This window comes from Peromyscus leucopus, chromosome 7 (assembly GCF_004664715.2).
Source record: "Peromyscus leucopus breed LL Stock chromosome 7, UCI_PerLeu_2.1, whole genome shotgun sequence".
NCBI classification, from domain to species: Eukaryota; Metazoa; Chordata; class Mammalia; order Rodentia; family Cricetidae; genus Peromyscus; species Peromyscus leucopus.
In genome coordinates this window covers 24,478,876-24,499,604 of record NC_051069.1, presented here as the reverse complement: position 1 = coordinate 24,499,604, position 20,729 = coordinate 24,478,876, and the positions used below count along the sequence as shown (strand labels likewise).

The following is a 20,729-nucleotide window of genomic DNA, read 5'->3' as shown; positions in this document are numbered from 1 at the left end:
GAGAGAGAGAGAGAGAGAGAGAGAGAGAGAGAGAGAGAGAGAGAGAGAGAGGAGAGAGAGAGAGAGAGAGAGAGAGAGAGAGAGAGAGAGAGAGAGAGAGAGAGAACAGATAAAATAGATCTTTAAAAATTACATCTTTTGGTGATGGTATTTAACAGGTTAAATCCCAAAAAGCCATGCCGATGGTATTTCTTTGGGGGTGGGGGAGGAATGAATGCTTAAAATTAGTTATGTAAACTGGCCACAGGAAACTCTGTCTCAAAAATAAACAGAAATGATGTGTGGGCTTTCTGGAAACTTCCATGTTTGTTTAGCTATAGTACTATGTTCCTGATACATTGATAAGTACAGATTTCATGTTGTTACCATGAATAAAACACTCATGTTCCCAAAATTCTAAAGAAATTATAAAACAGGAAATGATAAAGGAAAAGTAGATTTGGATTTACACAGTTTTGCCAAACTAGGCACAGTGGGTAGGTGTGCTAATTTCTTCCACACCATGTCTATGGCCATCTTTTGAGTTTGTAGGAAGCCATGTGAAGAAGGCTAGGATATTGTAAATTTAGCTGAGACAGGTCCTTTCCTGGGGGAAAGGGGATATGGCCCATAAATTGCATGTACTGTCCTTGTTTTCTGCTACAGAAACAGTTGGAGTTTTGTCTATTTGTTTTATTTTTCTTTGAAACAGGGTCTCACTCATTATATAGTCTAGGCTGGTCTCAAACTTATGACAGTCTTTCTGCCTCCCAAGTTCAGGGATTACAGTTATGAGGTAACATGTTTGGTTCCAGAAATGATTTTTTTAAATTTGTATCTCCCCCACATCCATTATTAAAAATAAAATGAGCTGAGTGCATCTTATATACAATGGCCATTCTTTTTTATTAAGTCTTTAGTACATTTTATGTCACTTCAGTTTAAAAACACATACCAAGTACTTAGCATGTATGGAACACTGGACTACAAAGCTGTTGGGATTTGGATCTGGAAGTCTGTCAAAGGCCAGAGTGTTAAAGGCTCAGTCCAGCATGGTGTTCAGAGCTTGTGAAAATTCTGAAAGGTGGGACCCCATGGTAGGCCTTCCAGTCATTGGAAGCATGGCCTTGAAGGGAATAGTGAGACCTCCAACCCTCCCTCCTGCTGTCTCATCTCAGCCAGGAGCTGGGAGGCTCGGCTCCACTGCATGCTCCCTAGGAACAGGCACCACCCTACCACAGACCCCAAAGCAGTGCTCCATATGACCATGAACTTAAACCTCTAAACCGTGTGCCAAAGCGAACCATTCTTTTCCTCAGTTGATTATCGAGGGTACTTTGTTACTCTAATGGAAAGCCAATGAAACACCAAAGAACCCACTTACAAAGCTAGTTGATGTTCATTATACCAGACACAATAAATACTCAACATATTAAAGTGGAGGTCTGTGTATTTGTTTGCTTTGGAGGTTTGGGGGGGGGGGGCAGAGTACATCAGCTCACAGTTCAGTGGTAATACAGCCCTTCATGGCATGGAGGTTCTGGCATCAGGAGCTTGAAGAAGCCACTCAAGTTGCATCCACACTCAGGAAGTTAGAGACTGGTGAATCTAAGGTAGTTTTTCATTTCTAAAATTAGGGTGCTGTTTCTTTGATAGGTAAGGAGTGACTACTTTCCCATCTGTGAAATGGGCTATTACCAAGATAATGGAACAATCCGGGGGAAAGCCTTTGTCCTTGTCACCAGGAGCTAGCTCATTCTCATTTCTCAAGAAATATTAATAACATTTGAGAATATTCCACTTATTGTTTTTCTAAAGGAAAGTATAATGTACACTGGTATCAAAATAAAGCAAGACAATAAGGCATGTAAAGATGTTTTAATTATGCAAATTTGCTGAAGGGCATTCTTTACCAGATACACAAAAATTACATTCAAATAATCACAACTCAAGACATCTGGATTATACTGTTAAGCATAAAAATGACCAAATGCGATGAGAGAGGAGAAATGAGAACACAGAGATACTGGAATGCCACTCCACTAATGAACTGATTACTTGCTGGAAAATGTTAAGGAGCAGGTTAGAAGACGCAAGAGTGGGGGTGATATTTCTCAACATACACTTTTTTTTTTTTTGGTTTTGAACCATGCAAGTATGTTCTTTGTCCTAAGGGATTAGAAACTTTAAAAAGAACACAAGTAGTCATATTTTAAAATGGAATATCAATACATCTTTGTATATGGAAAGCAGATTAACAAAAATATTACAATGACTCCAATTTTGCATTTCATTTATTGGGACTCAAACTATAATACTTGCATAAGTAGATAGATCCCTACCACCTTTTCTATTATCATTTAGAGGAAAAGTATTGAAATTACAGAATCAAACAACCTCAAATTTTTTATTTATTGGTTTTTGTTGTTACTGTTTGTATATGCAATATGTGTTAGGGGGTAGGGTAGGGGGTCCAAGTGTATGCCATGGCCTCTGAAAGTCAGAGGACGATTTTCAGGAGTCAGTTCTCTCCTTCCACCTTGCTTAGAGGCACAGTCTTACTGTTTCTACCTTGCTATATAGTCCAGGCAAGCTGACCTTTGATCCTTCAGGCAACTCACCTGTCTCTGCCTCCCATTTCACTGAAGGAATGCCGAGATTATAGATTGGTGCCACCACATCCAGCTCCCCCCCTGGGGGGGGGTTGGTTTTGAGACAGGGTTTCTCTGTGTAGCCCTGGCTGTCCTGTAGACCAGGCTGGTCTCAAACACACACAGATCCACCTGCCTCTGCCTCCAGAGTGCTGGAATTGAAGGTGTGCGTCCTGCAACACATCTCAGTTTTTGTGTGGCTGCTAGGGAATTGAACTGAGCTCATTCAGTTTATGAAGTGAGTTACCCACTGAACCATCTTGCTGGACTACAATTTCTTATTTTACAAAAGTAAACCAGGACTGGTGGCTCTCACTTGTAATTTCAGCTCTTGGGAAATGGAGGCAGGAGAATCTTGAGTTCAAGGCCATCCGTGGCCATATAGGGTTCAAGAACAGCCTGGGTTATGTAAGAGAAACAAGTTTCAAATATCAAGCCATAATAACTACTGTTGTGGAATTTTTTTTTTTGTACTGTGTGAAGATGTGTTGCTGTGATTGGTTTAATAAAGAGCTGAATGGTCAATAGCTAGACAGGAGAGATAAGCAGGATTTCTGGGGAGAAAGAAGAGGAGGAGGAGGAATCTAGGCACACAGATTATGCCAGATAGGTCCTAGGGAGAAGAAAGGAGACGAAGAACAAGTCGGAGTTACGGAGTGAAAAAGAGGTAACCAAGACACGTGGCAGGATGAAGACTAATAAATATGGGTTAACTTAAGTTATAAGAGCTAGTTAAGAACAAGCCTAAGATATAGGCTGAGCTTTGATAATTAATAATAAGTCTCTGTGTCATTATTTAGGAGCTGGCTGGCAGGACTTCTCAGTCTCAAGACTTGTTAGAAACTACATCTTCCTTATGCTGTCACACCTAATTAAAGTAAGTGTGGAAACAAAGAGCTAGTTTCTAGAATTAAGACTTATTAGCAGGCTGGAGAGATGGCTCAGAGGTTAAGAGCACTGGCTGTTCTTCCAGAGGTTCTGAGTTTAGTTCCCAGCAACCACATGGTGGCTCACAACCATCTGTAATGAGATCTGATGCCCTCTTCTGGCCATGCAGACACAGCACTAGTAAATAAATAAATCTTAAAAAAAAAAAAAAAAAAAAAAAAAAGACTTATTAGCTATGAATTGGGCTCCACTCATTATATAATCTTTGGGAAAGTAAGAACTTTCTCTCCTATAAAACTGTTGAGGGCTGGAGAGATGGCTCAGAGGTTAAGAGCACTGCTTGCTCTTCCAAAGGTCCTGAGTTCAATTCCCAGCAACCACATGGTGGCTCACAACCACCTGTAATGAGATCTGGTGCCCTCTTCTGGCCTGCAGAAATATGTGCAGGTAGAACACTGTATACATAATAAATAAATAAACCTTTAAAAAAAAAAACTGTTGAAAGTGGCTTAGCATGCAGTAACAGTTCAATAAATGCTAGTTTCTAAAAAAGGAATTCACATTTACATATTAATATACCAACACTCAAGCTAAATATGGCAGGATGATTTTATATTTGCCAACCAGTTGTTTCTCCTTAGTGATATGAAAATTTAAAAATTAAGTATATCTGTGTAATGTCATTAAAAAGTAGTATGATAAAACTTATTTTGGTTTTAGTGTCAAAAGCTGAGGGAAAAAATTGACTAATATATAATTAAAGACACAAGATATAAAGAGCATTGAACTATGCAAACAGCAAAACTTAGATCATAATGAAACCTCAAAAACTGTGTAATTGTTCAGACATTTAAGAAACAAAAGAGAAGGAATAACTTATTTTTTACGTTTTGTTTTTGGCAAATAGAACGTATGTATGTGCAGTATTGTGTTTTGCTATATGTATTTTGCTATATTGTAGGATGATCTAATAGGGATAACTAGCAAATCCACCACCTTCACCTCAAATACTATTTATTTGTAATGAAACACTTTTGAAATACACATTATGATACTCATCACACTAGGCAAAAGATCAATAAGATTTATCCCTCTAACTGAAACTTCCTGCTCTGTAATGGTTAGGGTCTGGTGGGGGGGGCAATTTTTAGATTTATTTTTATTTATGTATATGTATGTGTGTGCCAAATGTATGTGGGTACCCACAGAGGCCAGAAGAGGCTGTCAAATCCCCAGGTGCTGGAGTTACAGATGGCTGTGAGCTGCCCAGTCAGGAGCTGAGAACCAAACTCTGGTCCTCTGGAAGAGAAGCACATACTCTCTAACAACTGCCATCTCTCCAGCCTGCTGTTTAGTTTTGTCAACTTGACACAATCTAGAATCACCTCAGAAAGAAATCTTTTTTTGTTTTGTTTTTTTTCCCAGACAGGGTTTCTCTGTCTGGGATCCATCTGCCTCTGCCTCCCAGTGCTGGGATTAAAGGTGTGCACCACCTCAGAAGAAAATCTTTTTTTTTTTTTATTTTATTTAATTTTACAATACCAGTCAGTTCTACATATCAGCCACGGGTTCCCCTATTTTCACCCCTCCCACCCCCAGAAGAAAATCTTAATGAAGAACTGTCTAGATCAGGATAGGCCATGGTGTTGTTGTTTGGTTTTGCTCTTTTGGGGGCCTACCACCCAGCTCTCAAATAAATCATACACGGAGGTTTAGTATTAATTATGAATGCCTGGCCTTAACTTGACTTGTTTCTAGTCAGCTTTTCTTAAATTACCCCACCTTTTGCCTTTGGGCTTTTACCTATCTCCATTTCTGTATGCCTTTCATTATTTCTTACTCCATGGCTTTCTGTGTAGCTGGCCCCTGATGTCTTCCTCCTTCTCTGGTTACTTCTTCAATCTTTTTCCAGTTTTCTCCCTCTATATATTCTCTCTGCCTGCCAGCCCTGCCTATCCTTTCTCCTGACTCACTATTGACTATTCAGATCTTTACTAGACCATCAGGTGTTTTAGACAGGCAAAGTAACACAGCTTCACAGAGTGAAACAAATGCAATGTAAACAAAAGTAACACACCTTAAAACAATCTACACCATGGACATGTTTTTAGTAGATTATCTTGATTACATGAAGTGGAAAGATCTGCCCACTGTGGATGGCGCCATTCCTTAGGCAAGAAATTCTGGTCTGTATAAGAGCAGAGAAATGCATTAATTCATGGCTCCCTGCTCTTAACTGTGAATATAACATGACTGCTCCAAGTTCTTGCTGCCCTGACTTCTTTACAAGGATGAACTGTAACCTGGAATTGTAAGCTAAAATAAAACCTTTCTCCTTGAAGTTACTTTTATCCAAGTATCTTATCACAGCAATGGGGAACAAAATTACAGAATATCCTTTAAGTAATATCTTCCTTTTCCCTGTCAACTCCCTAACCCAGGTCCTCTGTCTGTCTGTCTGTCTGTCTGTCTGTCTGTCTGTCTCTCTCTCAACAGGGTTTCTCTGTGTAGCTTTGGAGCCTTTCCTGGAATTCACTCTGCAGACCAGGCTGGCCTCAAATTCAGAGGTCCGCCTGCCTCTGCCTCCCGAGTGCTGGATTAAAGGCATGCGCCACCACCGCCCGTTTCTAGTATTTTCATAATAGGGTATGGGAGAGAGATTGATGGTGCCACGGTAGCTTTGTGCTGTCAGCTTAGCTAAGGTAGAACGATGGGTTCCAGAATGTCCCTCCTATAGTAGTTTCTATTGAGTGAGTGTTGAAAAGTAAAGAATTGGGGCTTTTATTCCTAACTCTGGGAGAAAGCCTAAATTCTTAAAATTTCTCAGTTGTACCAGTATCTTCATTACTATCTTCAAATGGTGAGCCCTGAAAGTTTATGCTACTGAGGTGATACATGGTGGGGCCTTCAGGATGGGACCAGGCCAGCATGCAAAGGTCAACCATGTGATTACAGAGTTGGGGCTTTGAGCTGCATATTAGTCTGAACCTCCTGCGAGAGAAGCAAGATTGGGTTCAATCACTTAGCCAAAAACTCTATTACGATGACCTCTTAATGGAACGTAATCTAAGCTGGAAACTATACAAATTTTATTAGCGTGTTTCCGTGTGTTTGGGCCAGGACACGTGTGGAGGTGTATGCCCACTCCTGGGGAATAAGACTCTGGTTGTCAGACTTTCACAGCAAGGACCTTTATCTGCGGAGCCATCTTGCCTGCCCTCCAATAAAAATTCTGAATGGACAGTAAAGCTCAGATGTTTCCTGGCCAACCATGATGCTTTGCTTTGCTAGGAAGGTGATCCAACCTGAGGCTGAGGGGAGACAACATGGAAACTTTGCTTCTGAGAACTTCCCTGTTCTTTTCCTGTACATCTCCTTTTGGGACTAGCTTCATTTTCACCTTTCTGCTATAGCAAAACTGTATCATTGTGTATAGTTCTTTCCCGAATTCCAGGTAAGTCTTTGTTGTAAACTATCAACGCTTAAGGTATAATGGAAACCCCTAAACTTTGTAGCCAATTGGTCAGACCTATGGGTGGTCTGGGAGTTTCTGCTCTCCCAGCTCCCATCTGAATTGAGGGTGGTCTCAAGAACTTGAGTCTTTACTAGAGCTTTGCTCAACTCTAGGAAGTTACTCTTAGAATATCAATGTTGACCAAACAGAACCGTCTAAAGAACAGGAGATAGAAAATGGCCAGGTAGGGACCCCAAAGCAGCAGTCCTCAGAGTGCCCTTGTTGAGAGAAAAGAGGTGTGGTTCCTATGTTTTCTCCTAAATGAGTTACTTCTTGGCCCTATGGTCATGAAGTGAACAAGGAGCTGCCATATACTTCTACTGCTATGGACCTGTTCTACCATGCCTCCTACTCTATAACAGACCAACAAAAAATAACAGGTTGCCTGATTGGCTATGCCTTCCATTCTATGGCACATGAAAATTTCTCTAGAAATGCACACACACAAACACACACACACACACACACACACACACACACACACACACACACACACTCCTCCTTCATTTCTGTCATCTTGCCACAGCTACAAAAAAGGAAACTAAAATAATAGTAAAGCAGCAGCAGGCATGGCTTAGAATCTAGAAGACACTGGAGGATAATGGGCATTATGGCACTTTATGCATCGCTTACTGATTGGCTTAGCTCTGCGTGGGCAGTTAAGTCTTGGATTTTCTAGTTCCTATCACATGGGGCACAGAACTGCAGAGAAAATTTTGTAGCTAAGAATGAGACAGATGGAAGTTATTTCTTGGCCTTCTCCAGTTCCTTCCTGGTCAGTGCTGCTCTTCAGTTGTCAATCAACTGACAGTCTGACTGACCCATGGTGACTCCAGACCCAACACCAAATGTCTGTTGGCCAGCTCATTAGTAGATCCGAAATCAAACCTGGGTAAGTTTGCATCCCTATAATAAATCTCTCCTTCTACATCATTTAGTTCTGCTATGCTAATTTTATTGTAAAAGATACAGACCATCCATTGACTTAAAAATAAACGAACAAAACCACTGGGAATTAAACAGGAACGCTATGGCTTAGTTTCCCCGACCCTGCTGCACATTATTTTTAAGAATACTGACACCAATACCCCCACTCCTAAGATTTTAGGGTACACCCTAGACATAAAGTATTATTAATCCTTTATAAAGGAGAGGTTCCTAGGTTATAGTAATGGAGCTTTCAACTGTTGTCTATATTGAATTCTGAAGCTATCTCGAACTGACTGTTTACAAAGTACAGATATTTAGTTTACTGGTTCAACTGGGTCAAACTGAAGGGAATTGTCACTGGCTCTTCCAAGGCTTGCACCCAAAAGCCATTAAGCCGAGACTATTTCTGATGACCTGTGGACTGACATGACAGTCCAAGCTAAAGTGCAATAAAGTATTAAGTTTCCATGGAGAGACTTAGAGATATCAGGCTTATTGGAAATAAAACTGCTTAAACAAACTATTTCTTTAAACAAACAAAACCTTAACCTATGCCAAGTGAGGACAGAGAGCCTGGACATTACAACATCTGGGTGTAGAAAGCAGACAAAGGAACTCAAGTTCACAGTGCTCTACACAATCCATGTAATAGAAGTCTAGCCAGGCATCAAAGCAAATCTACAGAAGATGCTGTGAGATGGACAATCTTTACCAACCAAAGTGTGAACCGACATGATTCAAAGCACACTGCTAACTTACTGGATAGCCCCCGACGTCAGTGATGCCAAAATAAAGAGACACGTTCTCTTTTTATGTATTTAATATATTAAAAAAAGGAACATAGTATAAATGCTGTGGTATAAAGAGGATCCACATTTCTCACAGAATAAATTCGTAAAAATGACTTGCAGTGAATGAGCAACAGGATCTTGAAACATGAAAGTTTTGTTAAACAAAATTTCAAAATTATAATCCCACATTTTGCCATTTTATCTATGTATTAACATTGCTGTTCCTCTAAGAATTTTCATCAACACTGTCTTTTTATGTAAAAATATACATGTAGATATTTAACTTCCTGAGTGACTAGTCATACATCAAATATAATTTAATGAGACAATTTTAAAGTTCTTAGAATGAACTAGTATAGATTTATAATGTATGTTTAATTGTGATAAAATTCAAGAGCATACCACAGAATTTGTACTTAAATTCTGAGTTAGAAAATATGATTTATTCCCAAACAAAACCAATAAACTGTTTTAAATAAATTGTTAATAAAACAATCACTGAGAAGTTCTATTTTCTCATTTATTAATAAAATGCAGATAGCCATTTCAGACTACCAACTTGGATGTTTCCTACTATATACAGCAAAATGATTTCATTACCAAGAAATTCCTTGCAACACAAAAGGGTGAGATAACTCAAATATTTGCTTTATAATCAACCAACCTATACAGTTCATCTTTCCTAGGCTGAAATGACTGGAATGGTGGCCCATTCTCTTATATAAAATCCTTCCTCTTCTGAAACCCTGAGGGAAGGTAATTGAAGTAACAAATGTGGAGCCACAGTTCCAGTTCTCTATGAAACTGCTGCTGGGTTCAAATTTTTTTTTTTTTCAAAGACAGGTGGAAAATTGTGGGGCTACTCTGTACAGTTTTTAGAAATACTTCCAGAACGACTTAATTAAAAGGGCCTAAAATGGCCCTGTAAACAATGTCCTTGGAATGCTTGTTAGTGTCGAGATGAGGGCCATTTCCCACCTCTACTACTGTCTCTTCTGTTATCATAGTCATGGCTCCAGCCATTAGGATTCCTGTCATCATAGTAGAAATCCTCTCGGCCTCCTCTGTAATGATAGTCAGACCCATGGTCAGAGTAGCGTTGCTCACGGCTATAGTGTCTATCTCCTAGGTAGGGGTGAGAATTCTGTCTTTTACGCTGTAATGACAGTGCATCTTGGCGCCACTGGGAGCTGGAAGACTGGTTAAAGGTATGAGCGTGTGATTGACCTGATGGTGAAAATCCCGACTGATCTGCATGTGGAGAACCAAATTTCCCAACATATGACATCTGTCTGAAAACATTGTTCATCTGAGGGAAGAAAAAAAAAATGTTAACTGCAAGGACTTAACAGCAAAGCCAATGAATCATTTAGTCAGTCAATGATACATAGAATAAAGGAAAATCAAAATCAATCACCCTTGCCCAGATGCATCCCAAACTGAATGTAATTAAATGTGGCCCAATACCAAAGTTTCAATCATCTTGAGTGTCTACTTACAGATACTTGAACAAAAATACTCCTTGCTTCCAAGAATATAAAAGACATCACTCAATATGACCATACTATGAATCACTGTAAGAACACATGAAGAACTAGACCCTCACTAGGAAAATCTTTGTGAAGGTGGCATACAATCTGAGTGCTAAGAAACTGATCAAAAAGAGACCATTTGCTTGGCATTGGTAGCCCATGCCTTTAATCCCAGCACTGAGAGGCAGAGCCAGGCAGATCTCTGTGAGTTCAAGGGCAGCCTGGTCTACAGAGTGAGACTGTCTCAAAAAAGAAAAGAAACATCAAAACACAGCTGATTTGAGTTTTTGGGTAGGTCTCATGGTATTACAAAAACTACTTCAGGTAAGTTGATCTAGAAGATACATGTTAAATTATTAAAACTGTAATGATCATGTTAGTCTAAATATTTGACACAGTATTAAGAATTTAAAAAAAAGTTAATTTATGTCTAAAGGACATAAAGTAATAAAACTGACTGAGAAGTGAAAAGTTATCTGATGTAACAGAAATACTTTAACCCAAGTATGACTTTGTCTTAGCAACTCAATTGGAAAAAAAAAAACCTACTACTGCTTGCCGCTGATAATCTTCTGGAGAAGAGAAGGACCTCTGAACCATCTGTGCTGATGGAGTCACGTTACCCACCGTCCTTTCATAGCTGCAAAGAGAAAGCAAGAATGATGAGTGCTCATCCTTCAACAAATACTCAACACCAGTCACTAGTGCGGCAGTTCTCAATGACGAAAATGACTAAGACAAGCACAGCTGTTCCTATGTGTTGGATGACTGAAATGCTGGAGGAAAGAAAGGGCAGTCTACTTTAGGTTGGCTGATCAGGACAGCCTTTCTGAAATGGAGACATTTAAAGTAAAAAGTGAGGAATGTGATTATCTGGAGGCAGAACAGGTCCTAACTGTGGGAAAGGCTAGTTAGAGAAGTCAAACTAGGAGCCTAGGAGCAAAACACAGTTCTGAACATGATGTTTTCTGGGAACACGGCACAGTTTTCCTCTTGCGTAACTATGGCTACCTTTACCGATATAACTGCAGACAGAGACAGCAGGGCAATGTATTGGTCCTAAGCTAATGCCATCATTCAGAGATTTTATCACCTAGCTATAAATGATATAAATTTTAACTTGAGCAATTAGGTAGATATTTCTGAGACATTAAATTGAAAAGGTTTGGACAATTAACCATGTTTCCTCATCTTAGTGTTGATTAGAGTGGAAGTAGGAAAAAACAAGGGGCTCTCCTTTAGCTTTTCTGGGGGTCTCAGAGGAGATCGTGTGTCCAGATTCTAAGAGGGGCAAAAAGTACAATTTACTTTATGCCAGCAGCGTATTAAAATAATCCTCCCTAGCCTGTGGTTAAAGTTAAAATGAGTGATTAGTATACTTACTCAACCCTCCCAAGAAACTCTAAGGGGGAGATCTTTGTTCCACTTAGGATACCTTTGACTGTTTTATGGAAGTGGCTGAAGAGAACATTTTGAGTGCCAACTGACAAGTGTTTACACCACTAATTGACTTCAGCTGGCAAAAAAGGTCACGGGGAGATCAATGTTTTTGTACTATTGCTTTTTATCATTCCTCCTTCCAACATTTCTCTTCAAAGCAGCCATCCAATTCTCTCTGGCTTTGGCAATGCCTTAATCCAAACCAACTTTGATCCAACAGTCCCACATGGTCACTTGCCAATAGCTTCCTAATTGGTATTTCTTTCACTGTGTCTCTTCTAACACATTCTTCTCCCACGGCAACCAAGTAACTCTTTAAACTTTGAATCATCATTGTACTTAAACTATTTTAATGCTTTCTTCCTGTTTAGGATAAAATCCCCCCCAAACTTGATTGTAGCCCTATGAGATGCTTACTTAGCTCTTATGTACTTCATCAAAATTCCCTACTGCCTTCATTGCACTGGCTTCTTTTAGTTCCTCATCCATCTGCATCATCTCCTGCTGTTAAAACTCTCTCAAAGCACTTTCTACATCTCTAGAGAACTAATTATAGTAATTAAGCAAGTAGCCACAAAGTACATGTGTTCATCTCAATTTGAAGCTCCACTTGGCAGTGTACCATACTGTGGCTTGATCATACCAACCAGGTTTAACTTCACACACTGCTTGTACACAGCTCAAATTTGGGCAAGTTAGCCAAAATTAACTTTCTGCACTCAAAGTAGAGATAGATAAATCCTACTTCATAGTTGCTTCGAGCAGTAACTGACATCATACATGGAAAGGATTTGGTGAGGCATCTAAAACAAATTGAGTTAAGTAAAGACAGGACTATCTCTAACCTTCAGTAGCTACAGGGATTTCAGAGACCATTTTATTCAACTTTCTTTCCTCAAAGGATAGGACCAAGAGAAATGAGCCTAATGACTGTACAATTGGCAAAGGTAGATTTACACTCCAGTTCTATTAACTCAGCCCAGTAGTCAATATTCACTAATCAGTTCTTTTAAACAGCAAGGGAAAAAAAATTATCAGGGATAAAGTTACTATAAAGTTAATTTAACCTTTAAAAGATGGGGGTAGGGTGGGGGTGCACAGTATACTGCCATTAGGATAAATATTTTTTGTTTCAATTCCTGTCTTTAACACATATGACTACAGTTGTATTTTATTTAGTGCAAAAGAACCAGTCAATCGTGCACTGAGGTCATTACCTCCGAAACTCTGATAAATGACTTTAATAGTGAGTGAGAAACAGTACCTGTTAGGAGAGGTGGATGTGGGGCTTAAATTTCCAACATGATGCTGGGGATATGACACACTGGCATCCTGAGAGGCGTGACTACTTCCTAAAATGAGGTAATTTCAAAAATTCTAATTGAAAACCAAAGAGTCCATCAACAATTTGAAATGTCTCCTCCAGTCTAAATTACCCACAAAGAGACAAATAGCTTAAAAGCAACACCAACCCCCCCTCAAACTAAAACAAAACAAACCACCACTAAAATTGTTATAGACTAGCTCACAGGTTTTTAAGTAAGTAATAGCAGAAAAAGAAAGCATTCCAAACAAGATACTACTTAAAGCAGAAATAGCCAATCTGGCAACAGTATTCTGATACCCATACTATAAAGTATGACTGGATGAATGGAAACTTTATCATATCCTCACAGAAGAGGAGCAACAAAATCAGTATTTGTAAATCACAAAGCACCCTGGGAAATAGCAAAATTTCAAGTATTTTCATCATTAACTCCCTATTCCCAATCTTTAAAACAAAAGTCTGGTACAGAGTCAACAACTACAATCCCAGCACTTGGGGGTAGAAGCAGGAGGATCAAGAGTTCAAGGCCAGACTTGGCTACCCAGTGAGTTTGAAGCTAGCCTAGAATACCTGAAACCCTGTCTCAAAAACCAAACAAACAAACAAAAAACTGGAATGGTAAGATAGAAAGCAAACGAAAAACAAACAAGCAAAAGCCCCTCCCCCTGTTGCCACTATCCCTGAGCCATTACCTGATCTAAACTGAATTTTGATAGGCCTCCCGAAAAGTTTGATTCCATTGAGAAGACTCATGGCGTAAGGAACGGACACTTCGTGTTTGAAATTCACGAATGCAAACTGTTTCAGTTTGCCATCTTTATCTTTTGGGATTTTCACCTTTATTACTGGCCCGGCCTGCAAAGAAAAGTATTTGTAACTTAAACACGGCAATTTCAGGAAAACATCTGAATTTCAGAAATAAATGAGAACGCAAGCCTGTCACGGTGGCACATGCCTGTAATGTCAGCAGTCAAGAGGTGCAGGCAGGAGGATCAGTTCAAAGTCAGCCTCGGAGTCCCAGGCTACCAAGGCTACAGAGACTGTCTCTCTGTCTCAAATACTATAAAGAAGAGAACACACAGTTTTAAACAAAAGTATGTAATCAAGATCTCATTAAAAACAAGATGTCCTGACAAGGGCCAGCCATCTACTTCCCTTTTAGTAAGGATAACAATTCTAGTTCTGACTCAAGTCGAGATTGTTATTTATAATATTTAAAAGAATAGAAAGCATGATACTGTATCTACATCTCCCATGATTGTGTGACGTCTTAACAAAGCAAACAACAGCTGTCATTTCCTCGGGGCACGAAAAAAAAACATTTACAAGACAAAGCGGATTTTCTTCGACTGAAAAAATTAACTTCCGCGTCGATTGATCAAATATAACCAGCTACTGAGTCATGAAGCAGGGAAGGACAGGATGGGTCAGGTTTTTCGGACTTAAGAAACACGCCAATGCTGCTTTCCTACGTTAAGCTTATAGAGTTTTTAAAACACTTTAATGAGCCGGGCGGTGGTGGCGCACACCTTTAATCCCAGCACTGGGGAGGGCAGAGGCAGGCGGATCTCTGTGAGTTCAAAGCCAGCCTGGTCTACAAAGTGAGTTACAGGGCTGGCTCCAAAGCTACACAGAGAAACCCTGTCTCGAAGAAGGAAAAGAACAAAACAAAACACTTTAATGTTTGCAATTTCATACGCAAGTTAAGCGGAAATAGAAGGAGAAAAGCGGAAACGTGTGAGATGAAGCAAAGACCAATTAACTCATAGGGAAGGCTAGGTACGCAGGACAGGAAAAGCAATGCTGAGGTTCCGCCTCGGGTCCCTGGTCCTTCCCCGGGATGGAGACGCAGACACCCACATCATCAGACGTCACTTTTGGCCCGAACGCCCCGGGGGTTCCGGCCCGGCGCGCTCCGCTTCTTAGCTGGGCCCTTGAATGCCCCCGCCGCCCTGGGGCCGTGCCCGCGCCTTACCTGGTGGAACAGCTCGAAGAGGAGCTCCTCCGTCACCTTCGTCTCCAGGTTGCCCACGAACAGAGTGCGGTCGGCCTCGGCGGCCGCCGCCCCCATTACCGCGTCGCTTCCAGTCTCGGGCCTAGTCTGACTGCTCACAGCCAGGCAGCCGACCGACCGACCCTACTGCGCACTCTCGCGAAGACCCGCGTCCTCTCGTTCAGACGTCACGACGTAAACGCCCTTCGCGCGCGACCGCAGGCCGGCTACGCATGCGTGCGGGAGCAGCCGCCCGTTTCCGGCGGCTGCGTCTTCCGCCGTGGCGCTGAAAATGGCGGCTGGGGCTGGTGACGGTTGCTCCCGACGCGGCCTGGAGTGACCTGCGGCGCTGCCGAGGGCCCGGTTTGGTCGACGTTCGTCAAGCAAACACTGCGGGCGGTGTTTGAAGATGGCCCAGAACTCGGTGTCGCTGTCGGCCGGCGATCAAGCCGACAGGGTGGCCCACCGGTCCTCCCAAGGCGATCTCAGCCCGTCGGCCGTGGCGTGGGCGATGGTCTCCGGAGACAGCTTCCTGGTTACTAGTGTTGAGCCGAATCAGCCAGGAGGACCCCGGCCGCCAGCGCGACCCAGCGTTCGCACCGACAGGCGTCGAATGCCCGTTGGTGGCCGCAGCCGGAGCCGAAGCCGCCAAGGCAGATTCTCGCCTTACCCGACCCCTGGCGTCAAGCTGGACCTCTTGAGAAGGGAGCTGCAGCAGCGTCTGGTTGCGTTGGGAAATGCCCTCGCAGCCCGGATCTCCACGTAGAACGAATGCCTCCCCTCACTCACTTAGCTTGCAAACAAGGCCTCTCTGAAACCATGTGTTGGTGTAGCGGCAGTTTTATTTTTCACTGATATCTTCACCGATGGGGGCGGTTAATGTAGCCCTATCAAAGAAAAGTTTGGCCGAGCGTGCAAACAAGGCCTCCCTGAAACCATTTGTTGGTGTAGAAGCAGTTTTATTTTTACTGATATCTTCACTGATGTGGGCAGTTAATGTAACCCAATCTAAGAAAAGTTCGGTCGGGCGAAGTGACACCCCTCTTTAATCTCAGGACTTGGGAGGTAGGCTCGAGTTCCAGGCCAGCCAGTGTTACATAATTAGGGGGCATGTCTTAATATCGATCCATATGGGGCCAAGAAGAATGTAGGAGGGATTTTCTAAGTGACTGTGAATGTAGTCTTCTTGTCCAGGCGTGCTGGGACATGCCATGTATTAAGAATGGTCTTGAAATCAGTCTGCCTACTTGCCTGTGCCTCCTAGGTGCTGAGATTTACAGGCGTGAGCCACACACCCGGCTTGAGTAACAGTTAATACAGAATCCAGCAGTATCTGATTTCCACAAACCTCCCTGAGTGATTACTCTGAAGCTTGTAATTCAAATGTTCTTAACTGCCTTCCTCTTTACCTCAGACTACCCTTGAATTCGTGTTGGTGAAAACAAATGTCCTTTATCACACTGTTTTATCCTTACATCTCTCACCACCTCACATTACCCCCAGTCCCCAGCAAACCCCCCCCCCCAGCTCTGTTTTTTACTAATGTCTACAGACTCCCAATTTTTTCCCTCAAGGTTGCACTCAGTAGCCCTGGCTGTTGTGGGACTGACGGACATGACCTCCTCTGCCTCCCAGGTGCTGGGATTAGAGCCGTGCACCACCAGGCCTGGCCAGACTCCAATCTTTTTTTTTTTTTTTTTTTTTTGGTTTTTCGAGACAGGGTTTCTCTGTGTAGCTTTGCGCCTTTCCTGGAACTCACTTGGTAGCCCAGGCTGGCCTCGAACTCACAGAGATCCGAACTCACAGAGATCCGCCTGGCTCTGCCTCCCAGTGCTGGGATTAAAGGCGTGCGCCACCACCGCCCGGCCCAGACTCCAATCTTAAACATGCTAAAAACAAGTACTATTCCAAGTTAAATCAATGTGCATACTCTTCCAAAGACTTCAAGTGAATTGTTATATGTGTCATGTCATTGACTCCACGTTTATTAGTGTGAGTCTGCTGTCACAAAATATGCTGGTGGGACTTAAGGCTCCATCAGAGTCGCTTCTCATTTGGTCTGCTCACTATGATCACTTGAAATCTTTGTCTTTACTTTTTGAATCCTGGAACAGTTTTTATAACTTAGTTGACAGGGCCTTCCTGTGCTGCCTAGATTGGTCTAGAACTAGAAACCCTACCTAAGGGTCCCCAGTGATAGGTGTGTACCCAGCAGCAGGCAAACTTCACACGTCCCTGCTTCAAGAGCCATGAATGCATTCTGAATGGAGAAGCTAATAGGTAATTGCCACACTAGGCTGTTCATTGCATATAGTAATGCCTTTTGGTATTGGTTGTGATGGCTTCCTGTAATAACTGTTATCATGGTTCTCTTAAGTGGCTGATCATTTTTATACTGTTCCCCAGAGTAGTATTGGGAGGAAGTTTGTGGGAGTTTTGTTTTGTTTTTGGACCCTTGTCTACTCAGATTTACTTAAAATATTGAGATAAAGTAAAATCACCACATACTACAAAGTGATTGTTATAGAACCACATGTTAAGATGAGGATTTCTATAGAGTGATTAATATAGTGAGAAGAAATCATGCCAAAAGAAAGATGTTGACAGAATAAATAATATTAGCTACTTTTAATTGAGTCCATGGCATCGTGCTAGAGGCTGTTGATCAGTAGGTTGAGCTGATTGAATCACTCTGTGCATGCTTGATAATATTTCAGAAGATAATTTATAACAAACTATCCCAGAAACCTAAAAGGAAGTTATCAGAGCTTTAATCGAAACTCATAGTTGAGGGAATTCCACATAATACTGTGGGGTTTCAGCCTGGGGAGGGATAGTGAAATGAAGCTTGAAAAAATAGCGCAGTCCTAAAATGTAGAGCTATCTAATAATGGAAAATGCCACCTCAAAAGGCAGTAAGTTAGCTGCCAGAGAATTCAGAAGAAGCTGAATCCTGATTTCATCAAATACTCTGAGTGCAAAATAGGGCTAAAGGGACTCAGGTCTTGCCCATTTGACATCTGATTCTGTACTAAAAAGACGTTCTGTTGAAGTTAGACATTGGGAAGTAGGGATTAAGAAATTTTATGATAAAAAAAGGTTAGTACCTTAGCAAAGGAGGACACTGTAGAGCTTGAAAGAGGGTAATTAAAGACAATGGCAGGCCAAGCACTCATCACTTTGGAGGTGGTTGGGCATTAAATTGTTTCTGGAACATACCCTGAGATTTGCAAATGAAGAAACAAAATCCGTCATGAAAACCTAAAAGTGCACTTGGGCAAGGAAGGGCTGAAGGGAGTTGACTTCATTTCTGTTCTGGTGTGTATATGGTCATCAGGAGTCAGGCTCTGGTTGAGTAATAGTGTTAACAAGGTTTATTATGTTTCCTTTGGAAGGAAGAGAGCCTTCACATAAACTCCATTATTTTACAGGAGCGTCAGTGGATGCCCAAATCCTTGTTCTTAGTATGTGCAGACATGTCGAAGTTACAATGTATCACAAAGACTATCCGGTGGAAGCAGGAACCAACATAAACCTTTGAAGTTACCTGAAATGGACAAGTAAATGTTCCCAAGAACAGACCTTATCTTATGCTGCTTCCCAAAGTGAGTGTCCTGGCAGTGCTGCTAATGCATGTGCTGACCCTATAGCACGAGTCAAAGAATAGTCTTGGGAGTTAGTCTTTATAAGCACTTGGGGTTAAGCAGCTGGACAGCTTGTGTTGAAGTGGGCTCCTGTTAGCATGCTTTTTAAAACTCTAAAAACATTCAAGGTATTAAAAGGAGACCAGTGGAGCCACTGAAAGAAGGTAAAAGCTTGTGGAAACCTGAGCAACCTGAGTTCCATCCCTGGATACCACAATGAAAGGAGAGAGCCTGCTCCCCAAAGTTGTGCAAAATAAATCCAATTTTTTTTTAAGGAGCCCAGTGAAGGGACTAGTAACAAAAGGAGACCAATGAGACTTTCCCTTAGTACTAGATGGTATTTAAAGAGTGATTGTAGAAGGGAAAGGGAGGGAAGGAAGAAAGGGAAATAATACAAAAAAGAGTGCTCCCTGAAGACCCCAGTGTCTTTCCAGCCGTCTCACACATTCAGTTCATTTATTCAGATCCCATTAAGATACATCTCTGGAGACGGGTGCTGGTGACCCACGCCTTTAATCCCAACACTCAGGAGGTAGAGGCAGGAAGATCTCTCTGAGTTTGAGACCAGTCTGGTCTACAGAGTGAGTTCCAGGAGAGCCAGGCCTACACAGAGAAACCCTGTCTTGAAAAATAAATACATCTTTGGTCTTCTGTAAAAAACTGCCTTTTTCTAGCCAACCAAATGCATAATGTTGAATATGGCTCCTCAATACCTGACCTTACTGGTTGTCCCCGTTCATTTGCAAGGTCTTTCTTCTTCAGCTAATCTCCATAATGTGTATTTGTTGTGTCCCCGTGATGGCTTCCCTTACCTGACTTGTACTTAGCAAGATCACACTCTCCCTCTTACTCCCCTATCTTTTCACAGCTACTCAGTGCCTCTCCAAGTCTGTCCTCGAGTCCTTCACTAGAAATAAAAGCGACTACTTTGGAAGTGATGCAAGGACACTGAATTTGGCCAGTGGTGCATGTTTTATGACCTTAGGCAGCCCAGTGTGTGACAGCATGTTAAAAGTTCCAATGGCTTCTTCGGAGGTGGGGGGGCGCTTTTCTTCATTTGAAGCAGTGTTTGACAGCTTCTCTGTGCATTTAATTTTTGCATCCTCCCTCCCAGAGAGATCCTCTTCTGTAAGAACAACTGGAGACGGTGCTAAAGCTTGAACTTTCTCATAGATTGAAAATTATAGAGCGGGGAAGATTTTAATAAGTTTCCAGAGTGTTCTTAGGCAAATATTTGGTCATCAAGTACAGAAACCTGAGCTGTTCTGCACAGGATTGATTGACCTATACCTGTCAATGTCCTGGTGGGTGGGTGGGAGAGGACAAACAAGTCACTGCAGATCCCCTGACACAGGATGAAGACTGGTGTACTAATAACAGCGTCTCTTCCTGTAGACAGATAAGTACAGTTGTTTCTTGGAAATACTTTTTTTTTTTTAAATAATGGTTTGGTTGGATTTCCCCCTGGAATATCTAAGGGCAGCCCTCCTTTAGTAGGCATATATAAATCATAGAAAAATATTTTGTCTTTGAGTTCCCAAACACTTCAGAGTCCCTGAAGCATGATGACTAAGAATTGCACAATCCAATATACATACTTGTGGCTTTCCGAGTTCACTTCTGCCTCATACCTAGTTTCCCTCATCTCTCTAATTTGTTCACCCTTTTTCTACCAATTAAACTTAATCAAGACTCCATACATTGTAAAAGCCCATTTTTAACCAAGCTAAACAGGAAAATATATGAATTTGCAGGGTTGGGAAAGTGTGTAGCAACTACCTCCCCTCCATTTTGCTTTTCCTTTGTCTTGGAGCCCAATCTTCATTCAGTTATTTGTCATGATGCTTCACAGCCAGCTCCAGGGACAGATATAATCTGTTCTGTTTCATCTAATGTAAGTTTCCTGGAGGCATTCAACATGCCTACGTTTTGGGGTTTGTTTTTTTGTTTTGTTTTTGGTTTTGGTTTTTTTTTTGGTTTTTTTTGTTGTTGTTGTTTGGTTTTTCGAGACAGGGTTTCTCTGTGTAGTTTTTGGTGCCT

At 41.6% G+C, this 20,729-nt stretch overlaps 2 protein-coding genes across 4 annotated transcripts; one reads left to right on the top strand and one right to left on the bottom strand.

The window, feature by feature from the left end:
* Positions 1-8,764: 8,764 nt before the first annotated feature.
* Rbm7 (RNA binding motif protein 7) lies at positions 8,765-15,199 on the bottom strand. Of its 3 annotated transcripts, XM_037207518.1 has the most exons (6): positions 15,028-15,194; positions 14,008-14,112; positions 13,745-13,907; positions 12,990-13,077; positions 10,835-10,925; positions 8,765-10,062 (listed from the first exon to the last, which is right to left on the bottom strand). In XM_037207518.1, exons 3-6 carry the CDS (start codon positions 13,803-13,805, stop codon positions 9,703-9,705), a joined length of 600 nt encoding a protein of 199 aa, XP_037063413.1. In that variant the 5' UTR covers positions 13,806-13,907; positions 14,008-14,112; positions 15,028-15,194; the 3' UTR covers positions 8,765-9,702. The 3 variants fall into 3 exon arrangements, with proteins under 3 accessions (XP_037063413.1, XP_028720680.1, XP_028720681.1); XM_028864847.1 differs by lacking the exon at positions 14,008-14,112 and having other exon boundaries at positions 15,028-15,199; XM_028864848.1 differs by lacking the exon at positions 14,008-14,112 and having other exon boundaries at positions 9,956-10,062; positions 10,831-10,925; positions 15,028-15,199.
* A 35-nt stretch (positions 15,200-15,234) lies between these two features.
* C7H11orf71 (chromosome 7 C11orf71 homolog) lies at positions 15,235-15,983 on the top strand. Its single transcript, XM_028864849.2, has one exon. The coding sequence runs from the start codon at positions 15,455-15,457 to the stop codon at positions 15,809-15,811; it is 357 nt and encodes a 118-aa protein (XP_028720682.1). The 5' UTR covers positions 15,235-15,454; the 3' UTR covers positions 15,812-15,983.
* Positions 15,984-20,729: the final 4,746 nt, after the last annotated feature.